The 24,970-nt window shown below is 52.3% G+C and overlaps 1 protein-coding gene and 1 long non-coding RNA gene across 2 annotated transcripts in view; one reads left to right on the top strand and one right to left on the bottom strand.

The window, feature by feature from the left end:
* The first annotated feature begins 10,754 nt into the window (after positions 1-10,754).
* CREB3L1 (cAMP responsive element binding protein 3 like 1) overlaps positions 10,755-24,970 on the top strand; it is a 34,975-nt gene continuing 20,759 nt past the window's right edge. Inside the window, exon 1 of the mRNA XM_029914813.1 lies at positions 10,755-11,289. Within this exon, the coding sequence (XP_029770673.1) occupies positions 11,188-11,289 (102 nt within the window). The 5' untranslated portion in view covers positions 10,755-11,187. The remainder of the gene's footprint in view (positions 11,290-24,970) is intronic.
* LOC115271843 lies at positions 15,698-23,030 on the bottom strand. The gene is made up of 3 exons (XR_003900114.1): positions 22,969-23,030; positions 21,809-21,865; positions 15,698-16,038 (listed from the first exon to the last, which is right to left on the bottom strand). It is a non-coding gene; the product is annotated as an uncharacterized LOC115271843 (long non-coding RNA).

Raw genomic sequence — 24,970 nt, 5'->3', positions numbered from 1 at the left:
ATAATCCTCAATTTCCTCCCCTTTAAAATGATACCTATAGCGGGGCGCCTGGTGGCTCATTTGGTTAAGCCTCCGACTTCAGCTCCAGTCATGATCTCACAGCTTGTGAGTTTGAGCCCTGCATGGGGCTCTGTGCTGACAGCTCAGAGCCTGGAGCCTGCTTCAGATTCTGTGTGTCCCTTTCTCTCTGCCCCTTCCCCACTCATTCTCTCTCTCTCAACAATAAACATTAAACAAAATATTTTTAATTAAAAAATAAAACAATACGTATAGCAACACAGACTTATATGGATTAATTATGTTATAAATGGAAGATGCTCAACCTGGGGCCTGGCACATAGTTGGCACACAACTATGCCGTCATTTCTGTTATTGCTGTTATTATTGGGGAGTTGATGGGGGAGCAATGGGGGGACTGGTGGAAAAACAAATTACACAGTGTGGTAACAAAGTTCTTACTTCTGAGCCCTCTCATCCTCTTTGGGGCCCAGGTGGCAGCCCCTCGTGTTCCCAAAGATCAAGGACCAACGCTCTTGCCCTCTTGTCTGCAGGGGTCTCCTTCAGGGTCTTGCCCTGATGGTCAGGAGACCTCTGGGCCCCGCCTGGGCGGGGGGCAGTGCGCAGAGTCCAGACCAGGCCTCAGAAACCCTTGATTTCCCCCCTGGGAGAAGGCCCCACATCAAAGCCAATCTCAGAGGGGCAAGGCCTCTAGATAAATGGAAGATTAAAGAAGGCAAGGTCTCCACAGGCCACAGGGAGCGGCAGCAGGCAGGCGACCACAGAGGGGAGGCCCTGACACAGCACTGGCCCCGGCCATCTTGGGGGGCAAGAGGTGAGAGGGGGGCCCAAGCCTAGGCAAGTGAAGCAGGGATGGGTAGCTTAGCCTGGGACCTGCCCTCTAGACTCACACTTTGGCCAATTCCTCCAGTCCATGTCTACTTGTTAACCCTTTCCCAGCCAGGCAGCAGCAGGGAGGTTCATCAGAGAAACCCCCGGGCTTTTCTTCAAGAGTTTGTTTGGTCATTGGGTTCGGTCATTGGGGTTTGCTCCCTCCGGCAAAGGAGCCTGTAATGAAGACCTCCTGGCCCCAGTCTTCCTCCCCAGGAAGGTCTGTAATTAGTGCAGGAGGCGAGGCTGGGGAAGCTCAGACAATGTCATTTGAACCAGAATGAGACAGGGCTCAATTGCTAGTCTGCACATTTTTTTTTTCTGGTGCCATTTCATATACAAAACTCCAGCAAGCTTAACCCTTTCCCGGCTGGGTCCCGATGCTGGGGTTTCAGCTTGGCATATCATCCATTCCTGTGCCCAACATGTGCCTATCTTGCCTACCCCCCCCCACACACACTCCAATTCAGGTGAGCCATGGTTTCCAGCTTCTCTAACATCCAACAAGCCTTTGCTGAGCCTCACAAGATGCTAAGTACCAAGGAGAGGGGTATACTCTGGTTTCTCTTCAGATCGTATAAATCTTTTGCCTTTTACCAAGGAGAGGGGACCCAGAGGAAAGTCTACCGTCTTGCCATCAAGGAGATTATAATCCTCTGAAAAGGGGAGGAATGCACACTAGAAACAGGTGGTAAGCAACGCAAGACACAATAGAATCAGACAGTGAACACCAATCAGGGGCAGGGAAGGAAGCCACATGGAGTCAGAGTGGACAAGATGGCCTTGTGGAAGGTTCCCATGGGGTAAGCATCCCATAAATACGTCCTGAGAAAGCCACTTCCTGGAGCAGAGCATTTCTGCAGAGTCCGAGGACCGAACCTACAAGGAGAAAGGAGGCTGGCAAAGCCTGAGCAGCTCTGAGCCAGCCTCACGGGAAGACAGATGTCAGAGCCTATTAGAGAGCAGAGGCTATTGCTTCCTTTCCCATGTTCCTGAAGCACTCATTCTGAATCCCTGAACTACGCTTCATCTCACACTGACACACAACATGAATTCAGATCTGAGACCCCCATGGACTTGGAGCAACCTAAGGGCTTTGTCTATTCACCTTTGGTCTCAGGCACCTAAGCAACAAGCCCAGCACTCAAGAGGTACTCAATAAATGCTTGTTGAATAAATGATTGAGCTTGGGTAAGATGGTGGAGGTGTGGGGAAGAATCTACCTCTACAGTCTTTCCCAGGGGGGATGCCAACTGTGGCCTCACTGCCCCTGTAAGTCATATCACAATCTCCCTAACATATAAAGAGCATCTAAAAATCAATAAGACAAGACCACCACTAATTTTTAAAAGGTCAAATATAAAACAGAGTCTGCAGAAAAGGAAACACAAAGTGTTCGAGGGCTTCTAAAAAGACTCTCAACCTCACTTATATAATGCAATCTGGAAACCATTCAAAAGTGTACTAATATCCTCTATTTGACAGACTGTGGAGAAACTAGCACTGTCATATATTGCTGGTAGGAGTGTAAACTGATATGAACTAGCTGACAATATCTATCGACATTACAAATGCACATTCTCTCTGACCCGGCAACCCCATTCCTGGGAATTTACCCTACAGATATTCAGTGCTTGAACAAGGCTATCATTACAGCATGTTTGTTACAGTAAAAACCTGGAAACAATCCAAATGTCCATCAGGTGGGGACAGGTAAATTAATTACGGTGCAGTCATACAATGGGTAGCTATGCAGCTATTAAAAAAAAAGAATGAGGAAGCCCTCTATGTACTAATATGGGCAGATCTCCAAAACAGATAAAATGGGGGGGAGGAAGATACAGATGTATATAATATGACTCTTTTCAGTTAAAAAAGAGAAATACACACATACACACACACACACACACAAAGAAGGATACCCAAGGAAGTAATAAAATTGATTTTATGTTGGTTAAAGGGTGGGAAGGTTGTGCTGAGGATATAGGATATAGGAATGGGAAGATCATCTGTCATTGTATTCCTTTTTTTTTTTTTTGAGAGATGTGACATATTATCTATTTAACAAATTCAAGAAGACCAAAAAAAAAGCCATCTACCTAGACATTGGGGTTTCTAGGCTTTTGCCCAAGTTGCTAGGTGGAGAAGATTCCGCGGCAGTTGGCATCCCCTCCTCACTTTCCCTCCTGAGGCCCTGCTGTATTTTCCTGAGGCCTCAGGTCCCAGACTGTGGTGGCTGTCATCCCAACGCATACTTTATAAGCATGGACTATGAAATCGGACCAAGTCACTAGTCCTCAGGAAAACAGGATAATCCCAGTATCTACCTCCAAGGGCCATAATGCGGCTCAGATGAGAAAAGGCATCGGAAATGCTTAGCATAGATCCTGAGATGTGATAAACGTCATTGTATAAATGTACCGGACCCACTGTTCATATTCTTTGCCAATGCAGTTACCGGATTGGTGTCCTTTGCCTTATTGATTTATAGGAGCAATTTATAGATTCAGAAGACTGATCTACTCCCTGCAAACTGGCAGAACATTGACGGACAGGCGGGGCCATAATACATGGCTGTTTGTGAGAATCATCATTTCTATGATTATGTCTCCTCTGGGCCATGCATGCTAGCGTCTGCCGGCTTCCCATGGTAGAGGCCCCAGGGTTCATCTGGATGGGCCCAAGGAACAGCGTCTTTATCCATTGGCTCTATGTCACTGCATCTCTCTGCCAGCATCCCCTGGGTTCCAGGGACTGTCATTCTCCACTTCAGCTCTCAGAACAACAACATCCCCTTCCACTCTAGGTCAGACTCACTCTTTGTGCCTTCCCCAGATGTCCCCAGGTTTGCGGAGCACCTGTGTGGTGCCAGCCCCAGGAAGGAACGGATCCACTAATGGGTGAGCATAAGGTCTACCCTGGGAATCCCTAAGTCTTCAACCAGGGGCGATAGACTGCAGGTGGGCAGGCCCGAAGGGATACAACAAGGGATCAGGGCCCAGAATACACACCATTAGACCCTCTCACCTTGATCTTTGGATTCTTGGTGCTTGTTTGCCATAGAGCTGAGAAAAAATGTGGCTCCCATGGGCCCACATCCGTTCATCTTCTCCAGGGAATTAGTCTGCCCTTCAATTCTGGAAGCTCCAGAAATGTTCCTCAGAGCATCTGGAATATATATTTCCTTTAACTGGTGATTGCCAAGGCCAGCTTTGCTGGTTTTCTGTTTGTTCTACTCAGCCACGGGCACTGGGGCTGGTGCCTGAAGCTGGGGGATGCCCATGGCCCCCAAAGTCCTCTCTTTGTGCATGACATGGGATGGAAGCCCTGACCTGGACCTGCTCTTCAAGGAGAGAAGCCTGGACGAGACCTCTGAGAGTTAAAGGTTGAGTCTACAAAGCCCCCAGGTTCCTCCCAACTCCCCAGGAAGCTCCCAATTACTGTGCAACTTGTCCAGCCCCGAAGTCTGGTACAGTGGAAAGATTAAGTCAAACAGACCCAAGATCAAATTCTCAACCCACTTGCTTAATAGCTGTGTGAACTTGGACAAATAACATAACCTCTCTGAGTCTTCTTCATCTACAAAAGTAAAAATATTTTTGTATTTATACCTATCACTTCAGCATGTATTAAAGGTATTTGAGAAACCCTACAGACAAAGGAATTAGAAAGCTTTTAATAGAGGGAAAAGGATACAGAGAAGGGGAGATAAAAACCTAAGACAGGGGTGCCTGGGTTGAGTGTCTGACTCTTGATTTAGTCTCAGGTCATGATCCCAGACTCATGGGATGGAGCCCTGTGTCAGGCTCTGCACTAAGCTTAGAGCCAGCCTCCTTGAGATTCTCTCCCTCTCTCTCTCTCTCTCCGCTTCTTTCCCCCACTTGTGAACACTCTCCGGAAAAAAAAAAAAAAAAAAAAAAAAAAAAAAAACTAAGATAAAGCCAGAGCTGCAGTTGGTTTGTGAAATGCACCCCCATGAAATCCTGAAGAGGTGAGCTTCCCCCAAATAAAGAAGGAAATTCAATGAGACACAAAATCCAAAGTGTCCATTAGATTAAAAATAGACCCGCCACTCAGAAGCAACCAGCTTTTCTGTGCCCTGAGTCAAAGGAAATCTCTCCCCTAGACCTTCCAAAAAGGGCAAGTTAGGGAGAGGGGAATGTGGGCACAGTGATGGGGACACTATCTTCTGGGCTTTTGTGGGTTTGAAATAAAATTAAATGCCTGACAGTGACCCTTAGAGTGGTCAGCCCACGGTAGGTGCGTCATAGGTGCTCCCTTCCTTCCCCCTAGTCTCTTTTCTCCCAAGTAAGGAGTTACCTGTGAGCTCTTTCATGCATGCATCAGTCAATCATTCAACATGCACTAACTGAACTAATTGAATGTGCCAAGCTCTGGGTTAGGCAAATGTGGGAATTGCTCTAAATCTGGCTACTACCTTCCCTGCTGTCCCCGGATCCTTGGTCTCAGAAGCTCTCTCCCTCCTCCTGCCACCCACTTTTTGGTCTCTGGGCTCTGCCTCGTCCAAGCACGCCTATAAACCCCAGGGAACCCTGCTCTTGTGGCTTACCCCTCATTCCCCACATAGCTTCAGGCTGCTCCCTCCTGCCACCACATTCATGGAGCTCAGCCACGTGCAAAAGCACAATTAATATTCCACTCAGTTTCCCCCAGCCCTGCTGCCTATTGGAAGAAGATGGAAACCAGATTTGCGGCCGCACGCGCTGGCAGGGATGTACGCAGAGGGGCAGGCCTGCTCTAGGTGTGAGCTGGCGTCTTCTCCCCAGGGGCTTGCACAAGGGCACGAATGGCAGAAGCCACCTCCAGACACAGGACCGTCCCCCTGAGCCGTGTGTGCGTGCACGGCTGCACTTGTGCAGGCTGCACACGTACCTCCTGGCTGATCGATGCCCAGAGAACACATGAGCTCCTCACACACAACGCCCACATTTTGCTTTCTGGACAGAGGGAGACAGAATCATGGCAGTTCAGAGCTGATAGGATGGGAATGTGAGAGCCCATCCTGTCCAAAAGACAGAAAAGAATCTGAAGCCCTGACCTAACCTTGACCGTTATCAGTCCCCGCTAAATGGAACACCGCCTGGTTGCATTTTAGCAAAGCTTTGGACTTAAATGTCTCATGCTGCCTCGGTGCCCCCTGGTTATGAGCCACTTCAGCCTTGCCAGCCTAGGAGGTTGGGGAAACTGAGGCATAGGGGCAGGAGGGGGCAAACTTAGCAAGTGCAGTAGATAATGGGTAGTGCTCAGCCCTGACTTTCCATACCCTGCCCTTCCTGGCACCCAGAGTTCCAGGTCTGCCAGGCCTCGGTGGGGCAGGATTTGCAGGCCAGTGTCCTTGACAACATGAGGGCGCATTGAGGCAAGAGGAAAGCCTGGCTTTGTTGAGTTTTCTCCCCTGACTTCAGACTCAGGAAGCACAGGGACTGGAGGCTCTATGCCTGAGTGTGCGTCTCTGAGGTTGGAGCCAGTGGGCTGGGTTAGAGAGGCATCTAGAAGCAGAGCTGGTGCAGGTGACTCGAGGTAGAAGAAAGAAGGGTGAGTTCAGAGCAGGACTGAGCAAAGCAGGAAGCGGGTGGGGCTGTTCCCCAGGCGGCAGGCAGACAGAGGGCCAAGGGGCGGGCCTGCCTCCAGTCCAAAGATGCGACAGTAGAACAGAAATTCAGGGAAAGCGGAGCTAAAATAATTACCAGGAAAAGTTGCTGGAAGGGAGGCAAGTGTTTTCTTAGTCCTTAAGGAACTTTAGTCTTCAGAGAATTTGGAGAGGGAAAAAAATCTATCTTCAAGGTCCCTCTCCAAGGCAGGGTGGCTGGTGATTCACTAGCTGCTGGGGAAGGCCCTGGAAGGCCCTCCCCTCAGCTCCTGCCTCTCCCCAGTGAACAAAGCCAGTTCATCTGGGGTGAGTGGAAAGGGCCCTGGGTAAGAAGACTAGAGGCCCAGATTTCAGCCCTATCTCTGCCCCACTAAAGTTGGTGATCTAAGGCAAGTGTCCTATGGCCCTAGGCCTTTCTTCCCTGTAAAATAAAGGAGTGGGAAGTCACACATTCTCTGAGCCTCGATTTTCTCATCTGAGGGTCAGAGATGATAATAAGTCATGTTTCATTGAATCTAAGAATCTATGTCACCAGCTGTATGATGCACCACTATTTTATGGACATCGAGAAGGAAAAAACAACTGTAACATACCATTGCTTATGAGACCCACTCTGATTTCAGTGATGCTAAAACGTGCATCTGAGAAGCAGTGAATATGATACTTATTTCACAAGCTTTTTCCAAGAATTAAATGCGATAATATAAGTAAAGTATTTAGTGCCTGGCACAAAGCAAGTACTCAATAAATGTCAGGTATGTTTATGGTTCGGGGTGGAGTAGGGAAGGAACCACAGGCCAAGGGGATGGGGAAGAGTGAGCGCCTGGGTCTCAAGCCCACCCCCGCCCACCTGGCAGGATGCCACCCCAGGGAAGCCAGCCCCAGCAGGGGCCACAGGGAGAGGGCAGCCACACAGCCCATGTTAGGGAGCCACAGGAGAACAAAGGGCCCCATCTGTGCCCCGGAAGTCAGCCTAATCTCCAGGATGAATACGTTTTCATTTCTCAGAAGTTCCTGTTGGAGTATGCCAAAGTGTTTTTCCCTTTACAATCCAGGCAAACAAGACAGGTTTACTTTGGGTGACCTTCTCACCGCCACCCAGGGCCTGCCTGCTGAGTGTAAATACCCAGCCATGCACCCTTCTGGAGGATCCGGGCAGGAGCCTGAAAAATCAGAGTGCTGGGCTTCCTAAGGAGGCACGTCTTTACCCCTTCCCACTCCACTCTCCGACAAGACCTGTCTCCAAAAAGGCACATTTGGAAGGTCCTTGGAGAGGACAGGACCCTATGGGTCATGAACATGTCTCCTATTTTATAGATGTGAAAACTAAGACCCAGAGAAAGACAGTGACCTTCCAGGGGTATCAAGTGTGGCAGTCACCATCCAAGCCCCCACTCAGGTACACATACACACACACACACTATCCCTGCTCACAGCTCAGCCTGACAAGGAGCCCCTCTCTCTGCCTGACCTTCATGGTCCGGGACAGGCAGGAAGCTTATCTCTGTCCTTTCTCTCTTGTGCGTCACTGCCTGGGTTGGGATATATTTATTCATTTCACTTCACATCTCAAGCAGCTGCTGAAAAGCAACAACCAGATGTTCCCGAGCCATAATAGAAGGGGCTACAGTCTGTGCTTTCCTTGACCTGGATTGGGGTGCTTACAGAACCAGTCTCAGCCTCCTTCCCCTGACCCTTCAGATCAGAAGGGTCCTGAGAAGGGCTGGGTTGTGGCACCAGGTCCAGGGACTGGCAGGAAAGGACCAAACCCTCCCTGTTGGGTGAGAACCCAACTCTAAACCCAGTGAACTATCTAACTTCCTCTCCCAGAAAATCGGTAAGAGAGGGTATAGAAGGGATGCACTGCTTGCGGAAGGCTTCAGGTGGGCCTTCTAATCTGAACTGGCAGGATTCTTTTCAGCACTGGAATAGCACAGTCCGAGCCTCGGTGTGCTTGCACATACCAGGGGTTTCACAGTCACCATCTCACTCCACGCCAAAGCCTGCCCCTCCCAGTCATTCTCTTCTACTTGCTATTCTCTGGATGCTTTTCCCTCCATTCTGCCCCATTTTACCTTTCGGCTCAGGCCTCTGTTCTCAGCTCACACATTGCCTCTTCAGAGAGGACTTCCTTTCCCACTTAATTATATTACTTTATTTCCTTCATGGTCCTCCCACTATCTGAAATCAGCTTGTTAAATTTTTTCTACCCATTCTTTCCTCGTCCACTCTGGAAAAGTACTTAATCACTGCTATATCTCTAGTGCCTGGTCTAGGGACCATTCATATGTGCTCAATAATACTTGCAGAGTGAGTGACTAAATCCCCTCTATTCTCGTCTTTGCTGGCCTTGGCCATCCCCTCCATCCCAGAAAAAAAAAACAACTGATCACGTTCCTACAACGTGCCAGGGTCTGTACTGCCCATTCCCTCTCTCTCTCTCCCCTTCCCGCCCCCCTCCAGGATTTCTCCTAGGAGATTCTGCCTCTCAGACTCCACGGTGCCGGAACCAGAATGTCTCCCCAGGATTATTTTGAATGATTTCCTGGGGTGTTCACCTGGGTAAGAATCAGGAAAGAGAGGACACTCTAATCCTATTTATCTAAAACTATATAATCTTCCCCAATCACTTAAATGGTGCCTCTGTCTCTAATTACAGAGCTGGCTGGGAGGAACACAGGCACGATTTCCAGCCAACCTCAGGCAGAGGGACACTTTTGTTCCTCCCGGGGGCCTGCAGGGACTCCAGCTTGGGAACCAGGACCCCAGACACCTGCTCACCCACCACAGACCGGCATGATGGCCCAGCCAGAGACTGCGCCCCACCCCCCTCGGAAAAGGATCAGCCACATTCTCCATGTTGGAATGTTCCCCAGTTGGCCATATGTGATGCATTTGGGGAGCACACCCAGGGTCTCAGCACCCTAATTCTACCTGTCACTGTTTTGAGAGTCAGCAGATTGTTTTTTGACCCATGGTAACTGCTCAGAGTTGGGTTGCTGGGTGAAATCAGTCCCTAAAGCATGGGCTGTATTCTCAGTTTCTCAGGAGCAACCTCTCCTGGAGGCCTGGAGCTAATAGTCATGTGACAGCCCAGAGGGTCAGAACCTTATTCTCCAGAACTGTGCCAACTGGATCACGAGAGGGAGGGAACGCCATGTGCCTGCCTACCTGCCCCAGGCAAGCAATCGGCTTCTGTCTCAGCCTCCCCCCTGTGCGCGCCCACCTTGGCACAGAGAGAACAATTCCAGGGACATTCTGGCTTAACTGCAATGACATCTCTGCTTCTTAAGGGCCTTTTGGTTCCTGAGCTAATTAAAAGCCCCAGACAGAGAGGACACACTTAATCCTATTAATGACTTGCGGGCAGGAACCAGTGTGCTCAGCCCGCTCAGGGAGTGCCTTTCTGAACCACCTCCATTTGTTCAGGTGCCTGGTGATTGTTTATCAGCCCTTTCAAGAGATTAAGCTGTACTCCTGAGCAGGCCACTTGGGTAATGGATCCAGGGGGGCCTGGTCGTGTTTGGTGACCAGGGGATATGCAGCCAGCCACACTTGGCAAGATCCATGGCCACTGTTCTTCGACTTCTTTCTCCTCTGAGCCATTAAAGGGATGATTGATGAGAAAAGGGGTCCTCGTGTCCCATTCTGCTGTTCCCTGGGCCTTTTCACACACAGGAAAGCTGGGTACAGTCCCAGTCTGAGGGATCTGAGAGTCCGTCCAGTGTGGTGATAGACTTGTGAGCAAACAACGACAGTGACATCTCAGACTCGCCACAATGGAGATAAGCACACTGTGTCCCTTGAGTATATAGAATGCTACCTGCTCCAGCCTGCAGGCCAGGGAAGTCTTCCTGGAGAAGGAGACATGTGAAAATCTCCCCATCGAGAGACCTGCTGAGGGGTGCATTAAGATGGAATTCCTCGACTTTCTGGCATAAGGCTGGAAGAATGGCAGTAACTCAGCTCCCTCATGAACATACGGGAGAGTGGCTGGCAAAGCCTCAACAAGATGCTGAGGTTCAGGAACAGTTATTGGCTCCAGGATAATCTTGCTTCCAGACCCTAGAGATCAGACGCATTGGCAAGACATTAACTTGAAGATGTCTCTTTAAAAGAGGAGGGACCATTCTCTAGGCCCCTCCCTCCTCTCATTAATATGAAATTTACGTGAATATTGATGTGGGGGCGTGGCGCCTCGGCCAGCTGGGCTAACCAGCCTGGGGTTCCCGGTTGCACAGGGAGGAAAGTGACAGAAGCCGTGCAGAGGGAGACGCAGAGAGAGCGGAGCGCAGGGCAGCCACCCAGTCTCGGGGGAGCGTTCAGCTCCCCCACCCCCGGCTCCCACCCTGTCCGGAGGGCTTCTCAGGCCCTCAGCCCCACTCCCAGGCTCCCCATGGAAGCCAGCTGTGCCCCAGGAGGAGCTGGAGGAGGAGGAGTCGGCTAAATGCTCGCGGTGCGCCCGGGGCCCCAGAGCCCAGCCAGCTCCGCGCCTCAGTCCTAAGGCCCCCGCGCCCCCCGCGCCCCCTACCCGGGGCTGCGCCGCCTCCGCCCGCCCCTCCCCGGGGCTTTGCCCCGGACCTGCCCCCGCCCGCTAGCCAGTGCTCGGGCAGGAGCTCTGGGCCGGGCGCGCCGCCGCCCTGGAGTAAGGGAAGAGCAGGCGAAGGGGGTCTCCGGAGCCGGCCGCGATGGACGCCGTCTTGGAGCCCTTCCCGGCCGACAGGCTGTTCCCCGGATCCAGCTTCCTGGACTTGGGGGATCTGAACGAGTCGGATTTCCTCAACAATGCGGTAAGATGAAGGGTCTGCGTCCCCCTTCCACCACTCCGCACCCCTCTTCGCGGCGCGCCTGGGCCCCCCGGAAGGACGGGACTACACATAACTGGGCAGAAGCGGGGGAGGGTCTCGGTGCGGGGTAGCAGAGACACACGTGTATAGAGCTCTGAAATTTGGAAACTAGATCCCTCGACACCTCCCTAGTCCCCGAGCCTGGACCGGAGCCTCTGAGCTTGCGCCAGTGCGCACCCCTCCTGGGGGCTCTGTCCGCGGGTACATTGAACTCCGCCTTGTAGGGTAAGGGAGCGTCGGGGCCAGACGATCCTAGGATATGTGCCTGAGAGACACCAATCCTGCCCCCCGCCCACGTCTTCTAGCAGTCCTCCACCCACCCCCGGGTTCCGGGACCAGATTGGGCACAAAAGTGCCGGCGCCCCTTCCTGCGCCCCCTTTAGGACCTCTGTGGCTCCGCGGCTGGTTCTCCGCTGGGGGGCGCACAGGGAAGTGTTCTGAAGGCCTAGGACCCGACGCCCCTTGTGGGGCCAGAGCTGTACCCGGGTTGTGAGCCAGACCTGGAAACTTTGGGGTGCTGCTGCGGCCGCCACAAAGAGTCAGCCTGAGATTCCCCCAGGGAGGAAATTAACGCTCAGATGATCGGAACAGCGCAGGATGATCGTTCAGGAAGAGGGAGATCTTCCCCCCATCTCTGTGTCTCTAGGTTTCTCTGTCCCTCTTGTCTCCTTGACTTTCTCTCTCTCTCTCCCTGTGTCTTCGTGACTGTCACTGTCTCTGAGCTTGTCCTCCTCTTTCTCTCTCTTCCCCTCCCTCCCTCCCTAAGGAAACGTGGCTTTTCTCTCTTCTTCCCTCCCTTCCTCCTCCTCTCAGGCTCTGCCCTAAAGCCCTGCTGGGGGGAGGGGGAGGGAGGGGCACGGGCTCCATAACAGAAGAAAATATTTGGGTTCAGAAGGGCCTGCTGGGTTGAATGTAGTGGGTCCCCCCCTCTATGCAGTGAAATGTCAATCCTTCTCTCCCCCCCCTTGCTCTCCCTCTCCCTCTCCCCCTCCCTCTCCACACACACACGCGCGCGAGCACACTTGTGTGTGTCTATGTGTGTGTGTGTGTGTCTGTGTATGTGTCTAAGGAGTGCTGGCTGGTCTTTACCTCCTGGGACCAAGAGGAACTTGGCCAGACAAGAGCCAAATGCATAGAGACTTCAAGGGTTACACATCTTGGACTTCCATCTAAATTGTCCCAATCTGCTAGACAGTGAGGAAACAAGCCAAGGAACAGGAACCTGAGTCGGGGAGGCATGGGGTGTGAGGTCTCCCAGCCCCCCATTAGGAAGATCTGGGTCACCCTGTTCTCTGAGGATGGCCCCTGGTCCCAGTCAAAGGGAGCACACTTCTGCACACAGGCCAAGTGGAGGATGGGAGAGGACTGCTAGTGGGGAGACCTGGATTCTAGTCCTGCCTCTGCTTCTGCCTCCCCCTGTGAGCCTGGGCCATGCCACCAGCTTTCCTCCCTGGCCTCTGCTTCTTTGTCTATAAAATGGGGAGAGGTTAGATCAAGTCTTTCTAAGGATGGTCTGGCACAGATCCTAGGAATAAAATGGCAGGGACTTAGGGTTCCTTATACCCTTCCTGAAGCTGGTAACAGATACTGGTCATAGGGAGAGGGGTTTGTCGGCGGCGTTTGTACCCTTGCAGCGGGGAGGTGGGGGGGTAGAGCCCCTCCCCCACTACCACCATGAGGTGCCCTCAACAGCTCTGAGCTGGGCTTTCTTCTGAATGAACTCTGCCGCCTACAGCCTCTTCCTGCTGCTCCATTCAGCCTTGTGTCCCCAGCTGCTCATCTGGGCCTTGGTCCAGCGCAGGAAAGGAGGCAGGATCAGACAGTGGTATCCAGCCCTAGGACTGGGGAGGGAAAGCCCTGCTGGGGAAACTCCTGACCTTGAACTAGGCAAGGCAAGACCAGACAGGGAGAAAGGAAAGCATTTCTAAGAGGAGAGACCAACAGCTCCCGGGCTGGGAATCAGGAGATTTGATTCTATAGCTGTTCTGCAACCAGCCAGCTGGGCGGTTCAGACAAGTGACTTTTTTCCTCTGGGCCTTGGCTCCCTCATCTGAAAAATGGAGATACAGATCCTTCCCCATAGTGTTATCATAGAGATTTAGTGAGACAATTAATTAACAATTAATGTAGAAAAGTGCCTGGCAGGTAAGTTTCTATAGTTAACTTATTCCAGAAACTAGATGGGGTTGTGGTAAGACCTACTCAGCCAGGAGTTGCTGTGTGACCTTGAGCAAGTCACTTTCCTTCTCTGGTACCTCCACTTAGATGTCTAAGATCCCTTATAGTGGAGACCACACACCAACCCTACCCCCGCTCCTCCTTCCTTCTGCATGCAGGTAGGAAAATGTTTCTAAGGTAAGGATGGGAAGGGATAGAGTCCGTGTGCTTCTCAGTCTGGCAGATGGAGAATAGGGTAGACACTATCATTCTTTAAAAATCAGATAAAGGCCATAGAGTCATGTGGGAAATATGTGTGCTCTGTTGCTCTGTGCAAAAAGCAAGACTCAAAAATTATGCTCACCCTGAACACAACTCTGTAAGAAATACACAATCGCTCAGACAGAGACAGAATGAAAATGCAGCTCGAGTCCAGTGTGGTTGGAGGTGGTCAGGGGTGCTTTATTTTTTACTTCATGCTGTTCCCAGCTTATCTATGTGATTCTTGGAGACACCCCTTGGAAGGGGCTGCCCTTCCTACCAGATATGGGGAAAGGGGGCTTTCCTCCCTCTCCCTCCCCCACTTGCCCACAGATCCCTCATCCCCTGTATCCTGTATCCCTCAGCCTCTAGACTTGCAACAGAGAGGGTCTGGTGCTCAGAAAGCTCAGATAAAGGGCCAGAGGGAGAACAAGTTCTGTCTCCAGATAGAGACACTACTAGGTCTCTGTGCCTCTTGCCTTCTTCTTCCAGCTAAGGAGAAGGAATGACTATGGTTTCTCTAGAGGGAAATGGCCCTGGATCCCAGAGACACCCCAACTGGGAGGGTGTGGGGAGGAGGAAGAAAAGAAAGAGTGCTGTTGTCTCAGAGGGGAGCAGCCGGAAGCTGCAAGGATGTTTGCTCAGTACATTCATTTACCTCCCAGCAGTTGGGGAGGCCAGGTGTGGGAATGACGGACCAAGGGACCAGCCCAGGGGAAGGGGGGTGTGGAGGCTAAGCCAGACCCGTAGCCTGGCTTCTCCTGAGCTAAATAGGGAAACAGAACCACTACCACCACCACCCCAGCCTTGGGGGATTAGGGAGATTAGAGAAGTATGTGCATTTGGGTGTTCCTATGTCTGTGTGTGGGCTTTTAACAGCCCCTAAAAGGGGAGGGATGTGTGTGTGTGTGTGTGTGTGTGTGTGTGTGTGTGTGTGTGTGTTTCTCTTTAAACTCTCACCAACAGGAAAGAGGACCTAAGGGCCAAGACACTCTGGTCTCAGAGTAGAATACCCTAGAAAAGAACAAATGGAGAAAAACTAATGGAGGAGCCCAAATCTTAGGGCTCCAACTCAGGAAGGGAGCTCTCTCCAGACACCTAGTCCTCTTTCAAAACACTGAGTTTTTTGGGGGGAAGGTCTCTTGTTTTGTGTTTGCTTCTCCCACTGGGATACAAGCTCCTGGAGGGCAGAGGCCTAACTGTTTTCTTCACTGCACTATCCCCAGTGCCCAGTGCTTGGCACGGAGTAGGCCTCAGCCAACCATGGCTCAATTAAGGAAAAGGGGCCCAGGCCAGACCCCACAATTTTTTAGGGAGGAGGAAACATGGTGCTTAAGGTCACCTACTCCCAGTCATCAGAATCCTGCAGCCCATACTGTCTCTGAAATTCAGGAAGGGATTTCCACAATTTCCAATGAGCTGTTAATGCCTTGGGCCACCCCCATCCTATGGCACAGACCCCGAAGCCCCCAGACCAGGACGATTGAGAATGACTTGACCCTCAGCAGATCTGAATTTGTGGCTTAGACCTCAGGCTTCCACACTGGCACTAGGGCCTCCACCTTTCCCAGTTTTCTCCTGTGCACGTTGCTCTGCGACTCCTAGATCCACAATCAGCTTGAAACGAAGTCTCTTCTAGTCCTGCTCTGGGGCCTTTGCATATGCTGCTCCTGCATCTAGCATGCGTTCCCTGCAGTTCTCTCCCTTTCATCCTCCTTAAAGCAAATGTCCCCTCTTTAGAGCAGCCTCCTGACCACCTCAAGGAGACCCCGTTTTCTGCTTCAGCCCTTTGATTTCTTCACAGCCCTCGTCCCAGCGTAGTTATTTTATTGGCTTATTATCAAGAAAGCACGTCTGGAAGTTCCGTGAGAACAGTTCTGTTCAATTCCATAAACCTAACCCGGTGCCATGACACAGAATAGGGGCTTAATATAGTAAAACTCCATCATAAGACAACGAGCCAAGTCCAAACTTTCCAATTGTGTAAAATGTGGAGTTGCATGACTTCGGGATCAGTGAAAAGCCTGGTTTTCAGAGCATGCATACTATTACAAAAAGCGCAAAAATAAAGATCGTGACACCTTACTACCTGCAGCAGACCAACCTGAGAAAGCTCCAGAGGAACACGCCCAGAGGGCACAGCTTTGCCCACCTTTGTTTGAGATGGGCCCCGTGCGCAGGGCAGAGACAAGTGTTGCGTTGCAGTGGACTTTGCTCCATTTCAAGCATTCACTTGAAATTTGTAGAGAAATTTACTTCAGGCCAGCACAGTCCCTATAAGGGAAGGAGAGAATGCTTTTTTGTCTCTTAAAGTGTACTTATTTTGAGAGAGATTGAGAGAGAATGCACGAGCTGGGGGAGGGGCGGAGAGAGAAGGAGAAAGAGAGAATCCCAAGCAGGCTCTGCACTGCAGCGCAGAGCCCGGCTCGAGGCTTTATCTCATGAACCATGAGACTATGACCTGAGCCAAAATTAAGAGTCAGACGCTTAACCGACTGAGCCACCCAGGTGCCCTGGGAGAATTTTTTCTAAAAAGACAGGACTAAGTGTTCAAGGAGTGTATTGAAAATTCCAGAAGGGGCCCCGGGGTTCTGGGGGTCCTGGCCTAACTGGCCCTGAGGGTAATGGAGATACTGGATCCCACAAAAATGCTGTCTGTACCCCAATCTGCTCTGAGGTCCTTCAGGCATCCCTGGACCAGCTGGGACTTTTCTCTTGATCCTTCTTCAATACATACATCTAGTTCTTTTTTTTTTAATATAGTATTTTATTATAGCTGGATTTTTAAAAAATATATAGTTTATTGTCAAGTTGGTTTCCATCTAACACCCAGTGTTATATATCATATAACATCCCAACAAATGCCCTCCTCCATGTCCATCACCCATTTTCCCCTCTCCCGCACGCCCATCAACTGTTTGTTCTCAGTATTTAAGAGTCTCTTATGGTGTACCTCCCTCCCTCTCCCCAACTGTTTTTCCCCCTCCCCTCCCCCAGGGTCCTCTGTTAAGTTTCTGCTATTCCACATGTGAGTGGAAACATATCATCCAGTTCTTTAACAAAGGACACTGAAGGAGCCTTTGCTGGTCCCTAGGCATAGTGACCTCCAGCCACAATTGGGGGGTGGGGGGGGATCACAGAAGCAGCACCACAGGGTGCGGTAACGGAGCTGAGCAGGGCGGGAGCCTGACGAGCATCCAGCTGGCATGGAGGTCACAGAAGGGTTCTCAGAGGAGGTGACCTGGCACACTCTCTCCTATTGGCTCCATCCTCATTGGCAAAGGAGTTGCTGGAAGGCACTGTCTCTGAGATTGGGCAGGAGGGGACCTCTCACCTCTGTCCTCAAGGCAGGGGTCCCATGGAGTGAGTCAAATTGGGGAGAGAATTTTCTCCTCTCCCTCTCTCCCTCTCCCTTCCTCTCATTCTGGTTTGCACTTTGCTCTCTAGGGTGAGGAAAGTTTGGGCTCTTGGATGTCAGAGAGGCTCCGCCTTCACTCGCACCTACCGCCACCCTCAGAGCACTGTGGATGCCTAGAGCCCTAGGGGCAGAGCCAGCAGGGTGGCTGGCCTGTGGGAGGAGAGGCCCCACATCCCATCCGGTGCCCTGGCCTCATACTCACTCTAGGATGCTGCTCTCTGGCCCACCTGGGAACTTGGACCTGTGCTCTTTGTAGCTCCCGGGACCCCCAGGAGGGTCTATGTAGGTCTGGCCTGGCCTGGCTGCTGTGCCAGGAGGGAGAAAGTGAAGGACACCCCCACCTTGGGGCGTCCCCTCCCCATGCCATGCACCTCCTGCAAGTCCTGGTACAGAGTCCCTACCGGAGCATCCCTCTCTGGGACCTGGCTTGCCCCTGAACCTCCCTCAAGAAACCAGCTCCAGATGCTGAAGAACAAGCTGTTCTTCTGGAAGTCTCTGCGCTCCAGGGGGCAGGATGGAGGAGGATGATTTGGGTGGAGTTTAGTCAAGACCATGAGCATTGCTCTGGCTGGAACACTGCATAACCCCCTAGAGCAGAGTAGGAGAAGTCAGAATAAGTGGCAGGGACCCTTGACCAGGATAGGGGAGAAGGTAAGGAGTGGGGAGGGGGTCTGACTCCAGAAAAGCTGGGAGGGGCAAGATATAGCCCAGAACTCTGACCGTTGGAGACAGTATGTCAAAGGGATTGATTTCCTTGGAGTGTGAGAGGTCCTGATCCCCATGCCCTGGACACAGCACATCATCAACAAGGCCAGCTTGACAGCTGGGGCCACAGTGCGCTCCCCTGCTACCGAGTTCAGGGTGCCTCCTCTCCCCGCTCTCCGGGGACAGAGCCCTGCTGTAGCTTCCTTGCCCCTTGGCTCTTGGCCCAAGAGCCATTTCACCCATCCCAGAGAGGCTGACACATCTGGGCTGGGCTGTGTGGTCCAACATAACAGCTGGACGGAGCAGCTGTCCCCCCTTTCCAAAAGAAAAACAAAAATGAAAGCAGCAGAGGAATAAGGCAGGCTCTTCGGGCCCCCATGGAGAGCCGGGAGGCAGTTTTCAAGCAGCGATTGAGGGGGATCTGCTTCCGAGGCAGGCAGGCCCCAGTCTTTACCCATGTGTGTGCCCCTCTGCCTGGCCTGGCCTCACCTCTCTTCACCCCATTTCCCTAACTCCCTGTGTGACCTTGGGCAAATCACTTCCCCTCTCTCGGCCTTGGCTTCCTCATTGCTGAACAAGCCTGAGAATTCTTTGAGAGCAGGGAGTGTCAGATGACCATTTCCATCAGTTGGCTAGTTATAGCTACAGTGACCGAGTACTGAGGAAATGCTTATTTATTGGATGGATGGAGGGAGGGAGGGGGGGAGGGAAGAAAGGAAGGAAAGAAGGAAGAAAGGAAGGATGGGGTGGGGAGGGGTGATGAATGGATAGATGGGTAGATGAACAGACAGTGAAAGAAAGGACGCTTCCTCATATCTAGCTTGAATGGTACTTTTTTAAAAGTGGGTTTTATTTTTTATTCAAGTAGCGAATTTTAACCCAAATTCCACATGTACCTTTCACTTTGCCATTATAGCCCTTTCTATCATAAAAGAATATATATCATGCATGCATAGAAACTATAAAGTATAATAAAGTGGATACGTGTGTACTTACTACCTCGTTGAAGAAACAGACCCGACTGAATATCGAACTCTCAGCCGCATGAGTGTGGGGGAGGGGTGTGCTGCAGGCTGGGAAGCCAGTCCACTCTGGGCGCATTCTGAACAGGGGGGGGTCCTGCGACCCGGTGACTACTCCCAGATCCAACTTGACCAGACAGGAAGTGCACAGGTCAGATAGCCAATACCTCAATGAACACTGGGTGGGTGGGAGGGGAGATGCTGAGCCCTGTCTGAGGCGCGTGTGATGGCCATCAATGGTCACCTTTAACTGCTCAGACCTGGGAGCAAATCCTGGCCCTCACCATTTGTCATCTGTGTGACAGGTGTCTTAACCTCTTCCAGCTTGTTTTCCTCATCCATAAAGCATGACCACAGAACATAGGGTTCTTACCAAGATTCCGTGAGATAAGGCATAGCACAGGGTCTGGCACATAGTAAACCCTCTGTAAACAATAGTTGCTGCCTCTGGTTTTATTCTGATTGTCATTGTCATGGCCTGAAAGGAAGGCCCCCAGTACTGGACAGCCCTTGGAGGAATGGGCCACCATCTCCATCCCTGTGATGAGCCCCTATTGTAGGGATTTTATTTTCCTATCTGTCTGACCTCTTTGTAACTGGAAGGCTCTTTTGGGTAAAGCCAAAAGATGCCAGACTCCTTCTCAGGGCTCTTTCTGGGCTTCAGGAGAGAGATGGCCAGGGGTGAGCTACATCGATCGGGGCCCCAGCAGGGGACCCACTGCATGGATTTGGGGCCATATTTTGTACCTGGCCCTGTACTGGGTGTCGGAATGGGGCACCAGAAAATCAGCCATTCCTTCAACAGCAATGCTGAAGAGCTTGGCTTCAAATCCTGATTCAGGCTTTTGCTAAATGAATGAACCTGGAGAAGCTACTTAACTCCTCCATGCCTCAGTTTCCTTAACTTTTAAATGAGGGCACTAACTTACCTTCTGAAAATTAAATGATATACTACATGGAAGGAGTTAGAACAATACCTGAGACATAAATATTAGCTATTATTATTATCATCATTAGGCATACTATATCCAAGGCCCTGTGTGAGGCCCAGCAGAGGGTTCAAAGATGAACTCTATCCAGGATCTACCCTCAAGGAGGTGAAAGTTTAGAAGGAGAGATGGGTCCCACTGTGCCTAATTAGAGTTCAAGGCATGATATTAACCAGTGATCCAACAGTCTGTAAGTGCTATGGTGGTTCAACTTCGACATCAGGTGGTACAGGTGGGCAGTCACGGAAGGCTTCCTAGTGGAAGTGACATTTTAATTGGGCCTTAAAGGATGATAGTTGGAATGAGGAGACATAAAGGGCAAAGGCACTCCAGACATAAAGACTGGTATAAGCAAGGGCCCTATGGCAAAGGAGCCCATAACAGTTTCAAGGAGCTGGGAGTGGCCATCCAACTAGGATGGAGGGAAGAGAAAGATGAGGGTCTCCAACTCTAATGTTAAGTTGAGACTCATTTATTACCCACCTTGAATGCCATCCTTAGGAGCTGGAAGTTTTTTCAGCAGGTAGGAGGGAGCCAATGATAGTTCTGAGCTGGACAAACTGATGGTCCCAGCAACTCTGAACTTTCTCAGTGCTAAGAGGTCTAGGGTCCACTAGGAATGAGCCATCGGCCTGTCCAGATGATGAGAGGCCCCCGCAAAGGGAGAAAGAGTCCAGGGCAGCCTGACACAGCAGCTGACCCCAGGTCCCTTCTCCCCTCTGACTTCCATCCCGCGCCCCAGTGCGACTCGCCCACTGGGCTAGGAGCACCAGTTCCCATCAGGCTCTATCATCCCCAGCCCTCGGGGCCAGGCTGACCTGGAGAGGCCCAAGGCAACCCCACCCTTGCAGAGAAACAGGCTTCTCTTTGGGGCTGAGAGCTCCAGCCTGTGAACCATGCCCTTCCTCCTGGCCCAACCCCAGGGCGCTCATGGGGTTCCCCCACCCCTCTGATAGCTCAAGACCCTCCACTCTCAGGCAAAGGATGTCCCAGTTGTGCCCAGGGTCTCAAAGGATCTGAGCGCTCCTTCTGAGGCCAGCCTAGCCTGGCACCTCACCTCCTTGGCTCTCCCAGCCATCAACCGTGACAAGATGCCCAGAGGCCTTTTCATCATCCTCCCAGAGAGGAGGCCCAGCCCTGCCCTCTGCTGCCCCAAGGCCTTCACCCCTTCCTCTCCCAAGGCTGCAAATCAGTTCCACATTCGGGATCTGGCATGCACTATCTGCTCAGAACTTTCCCCTCCCAGTTTGCTCAGGCTCACATCTCCCCCCACCCCACATGGTCAGCCCATGGGGTCTGCGGAAGGAGAAAGGCTCCTGCCTTCCATGACCCCTTTAGAGGTCTGAGAGGGTGCTCGACTACAGTGAGGTACCAGAGGGACCATGGACAGGGGGCCCTGCCAGGGACAGATGAAAGAGAAAGGGTAGAGGGGGTGGGGCAGAGGCAGAGCTGGAGCAAGCACAGGAGGGGATGAGGGGGTTGGGGGTGGTGAGGGAAGGAGCGAGGTAGTTCCCAGCTCAGCACATTCCTGAGACATCTGGACGCTGTGGAAGAGCCCCAGCTGGCCCGCATGGCTGTGGCTCTAGCTTCTCTGTGATGTCAGGACCCAGCCTTCCCCCCTCCTCTCAGAGTCCCACTGGCCTGAGGTCCACCTTGGGGCTGAGTGCTGGGGTCTCCTCCTCAGACCCTTCACTCTCAGTGAGCAAGAACGAGGCCCTAGAGACACTGGAGGACAACCCTGACCCCGGAGGAGGGCCTGGGCCTGGGCCTGGCGGGAGGAGGCCAACTCGAAGACCCAGGGGTTTGCCACTGACTCAAGGAGATTCCTCTTTGGAGCTGATGCCAGCCCCTCCCTTCTCCCTGAAAGGGGAGAGAGAGACAGAGGAAAGACTCTGAAAATGGCTGCTTACCTCAAGCTGCATGACCCTGAGCGAGTCTACTCCTTCCCTGATTCTCGGTTTTTCTCTCTGTAATAATAATAATAGCTACACTTCAGCGAGACCCTTCTATGTGTCCTGCATTGTATCAATACAAATGTCATCTCATTCAATCCTCACAGCAACCTAGGAGTTAGATATAAGTACCCCAATTTTATAGCTGAGACTGAGGCTCAGAGGGGTTAAGTAACTTGCCCAAGGCTACACAGTGGGTAGCAGAACAGAGCTTAGAACCCAATCTGTCTGCCTCCCTTGCTCTTAACCATTGAACTACATTGTTTCTGTGAAAACAGGAGGGGATGGACCTAATGATGGCAGCATTCTTTTCAGCTAGAAAATTGTAATGACTTTTTTTTGGCTGTCGCGGGGCTCTTCAAGAAGGGCAGGGGCAGGCATTAGTCACACACTGGGTGGGGGGAGGAGAACGGAGGCAGCTGGCTTTGAAGTATCAGATGGGTCAGGAGTCTTTGGAGGTCCCCTCCCTCAGCGTCTCAGAGAGGTCCAAACCCCAGAGGCCAGAGCCACAGCCTGATCTCCAGCCGAACCCAGGGGTCCCACACCTTCCCTGAAGGAAAGGAGTAAATAAGGAGAGAGAATGCAGCTTCTTCCAAAAATAAAACCTGAGGACAACTCAGACGGCCCAGGACAGCTGAGGAAGGCAGAGGCCAAGGGAATTCCAGCCAGAGCCGGGTGGCAGGCTCCAGCTAAGGCAGGCCTTCCAGCTGGCCAGGGGCCGGGAGAGCAACTTGGCTAGGTGGCCGCCAGGCTCTGTGGATACTCTGGGGCCTAGCCAAACGATGGGGCAGCGACTCCAGCACTGAGTAGGGGACTGCAGTCCCCAGGTACCTGGTCTCTCTGGGGCTTAAGAACAAGAAGGCCTTGGGGGGAAAAAATAACCTGGAGAATGGGTACAATAGGCCCCACAAGGGAGGAGCCAAGGGAAAGATCCAGGAGCACGGAAACTCTGCCTGGAGCAGGAGCAAGCTGGCACTGAAGTGGAATTCAGGGCAGTTACTCCTGGAGGCTCAGCGGCAGAAAAAAGGCCTCAGTCCATTAACTCACTGGCACATTCCTTCATTCACCCACTCATTCAGTCCATCAGTCAGTCACTCAGCAAACATCTGAGCACCTACCATGTGCTGGGATCAGTGCTAGGCTTTGGAGATACACATGAGAACTGGACACAGAGGCAATCTGGCTGGATCATTTCAAGCAATACCAAGGCACTTGGAAGCTACCCTAAGGGCAGTATAAAGTCATTAATGGATACTGAGGGAGTCACACGGTCATATGTGTTACAAGATCCCGCTTGGTGGAGGTGGAGAATGCCCGGGAGACAGATGGGAGTTCAGCCTTAACTCACCTTCATAAGTAGGGTAGTCACACCACCGGTCAGAAAGCCTTTTGTGAGCAGGAATTAGGCTTCGTTCATCTCTGTATCCACAGAGCTGGGCAGGTAATGGTGCTTAGTAAATACTGGAGAAATGCATAAGTGATAAACAAATGGATGATTAGATACCCTTATTCTCCAGAGGTCCCCAGTGCCAGCCCTGGCACTTAGTCGCCAGTGTCCTGAGCTGTCCCAGAGGGATGCTCTGGCCACTGCCTATGGACCAACATCACCAGCAGCCAGACCGTGGGCCGCTGCGCCCTCAGTGGTGCCAGTCACAGCTAATCCCAGCCCTGGGCGGCGGCATTCACTGCCATCGCTTCCTCCTGCCCAGACAGTACCTGGCACTAACCCCAGGGTTGGGCCACCATACATGGGCCGCCTAGTCAGAAGATGCCAGGGACTGGCCAGGAACCTGCAGGCCAGCTCCCTGCCTCCCTGAGGCATCTGTGGCCGGGCGGGGAACGGTTACCAGTGTCAGGAGAGGGAACCGCAGAGCCAGACCAACAGGGCTGGGGGCTACAGAGAATGCACACACAGCCCCCCCCCCACCCCCCCAGTCCCTGCTCTGCACCCAAGCAGCCTGTGGTGGATGCCAGCCTGCCCTTTCCTCTCTCCCTCCCTCTCTCTGGTGCATGCATAGCACATGCACAGAAAAGCTACGTCCTCACATTGCCCCACCACAGATGCCTCAGGGAGTCCCAGCCCTCACTGTCCCAGCCCCATGCGAGCCTGGGACTCTCAAAACTCCCTTGCTGGGGGTCATATGACTCAGGCATGTGGGTTGGCGCAGTCAGCGTTTAGTTCTGTGGTGGTGTGAGATGTTGTGTGTGTTCAAGTGAGAGCATGCGTGACCACGTCTGTGACCATCTTTGGTGTGGCTGCATATGTGTGTCTGCATAGGACAACACTGTGTGTCTGATCCCATCTGAGGAGTTGTACCCATTTGGAGTTGGTGCTGGTGCTTGCCAGTGTCAGCCGAGGTGAGCCCATGAGCCTGTGTATGTGCAGTAGTACCTGCCCCAGGCTGTACGTGGAATGTGTCCATGGATGTGGATCTTATATCGCGTGGCATCAAAGAAGTGGTGTTTCTTTATGTAAGAAGGAACCCCACAGCCCACGTCTGTGTGGCACATCCACACGTATGCACACAGATCCACACAGAGGGGAGCATTTCTGCTTATTTGGACGTGGGCTCTGTGGTGAAGAGTTTGGTAGGGGGAAAATATGAAACCTCAGGAGCCGCCGTCCCTGGGACTGTGGGGAACGGGGGATGAGAATGAGGTTGGAGGTTGGAACAACGTACTCCCCCCCTTCACCCCCATGCCCTGCCAGGAAGGCTCAGGGAGGGACTGGCTCCAGGGACTGGAGGACTGTCTGCATCCCTTCCCAGTCCCCAGGGAGGCCAGGGCAGAGGAAAAGAGCTCACTCTCTGAAGACTAGTTCACTTCACCCTGTCCCTGCCCGCCACCCCTGCCCCAAGAGGAACACAGTCAATAACAGATGGGGAAACTGAGGCCTGGAGGAGAGCCACCACCTGCCCCTGCCCATGTCTCAAGCACAGCCGGATCTTGAACGGGGGGGGGGGGGGGGGGGGGGGGGGGGGGGGGGGGGGGGGGGGGGGGGGGGGTGAATCGCGAGTCTGAGTCCAGGGCCTTTTTCCCCTTCAAAGGACAGCCTTTGATTCCACCTCTGGGAAAGGGACACCCAAATGCCTGGATGGTGATATGAAAGGACAGGGAGGG

The sequence above is a fragment of the Suricata suricatta genome, chromosome 11, assembly GCF_006229205.1.
Source record: "Suricata suricatta isolate VVHF042 chromosome 11, meerkat_22Aug2017_6uvM2_HiC, whole genome shotgun sequence".
Classification (NCBI taxonomy): domain Eukaryota; kingdom Metazoa; phylum Chordata; class Mammalia; order Carnivora; family Herpestidae; genus Suricata; species Suricata suricatta.
The sequence above is the reverse complement of the archived record's forward strand: the minus strand, read 5'-3'. Positions and strand labels throughout refer to the sequence as shown.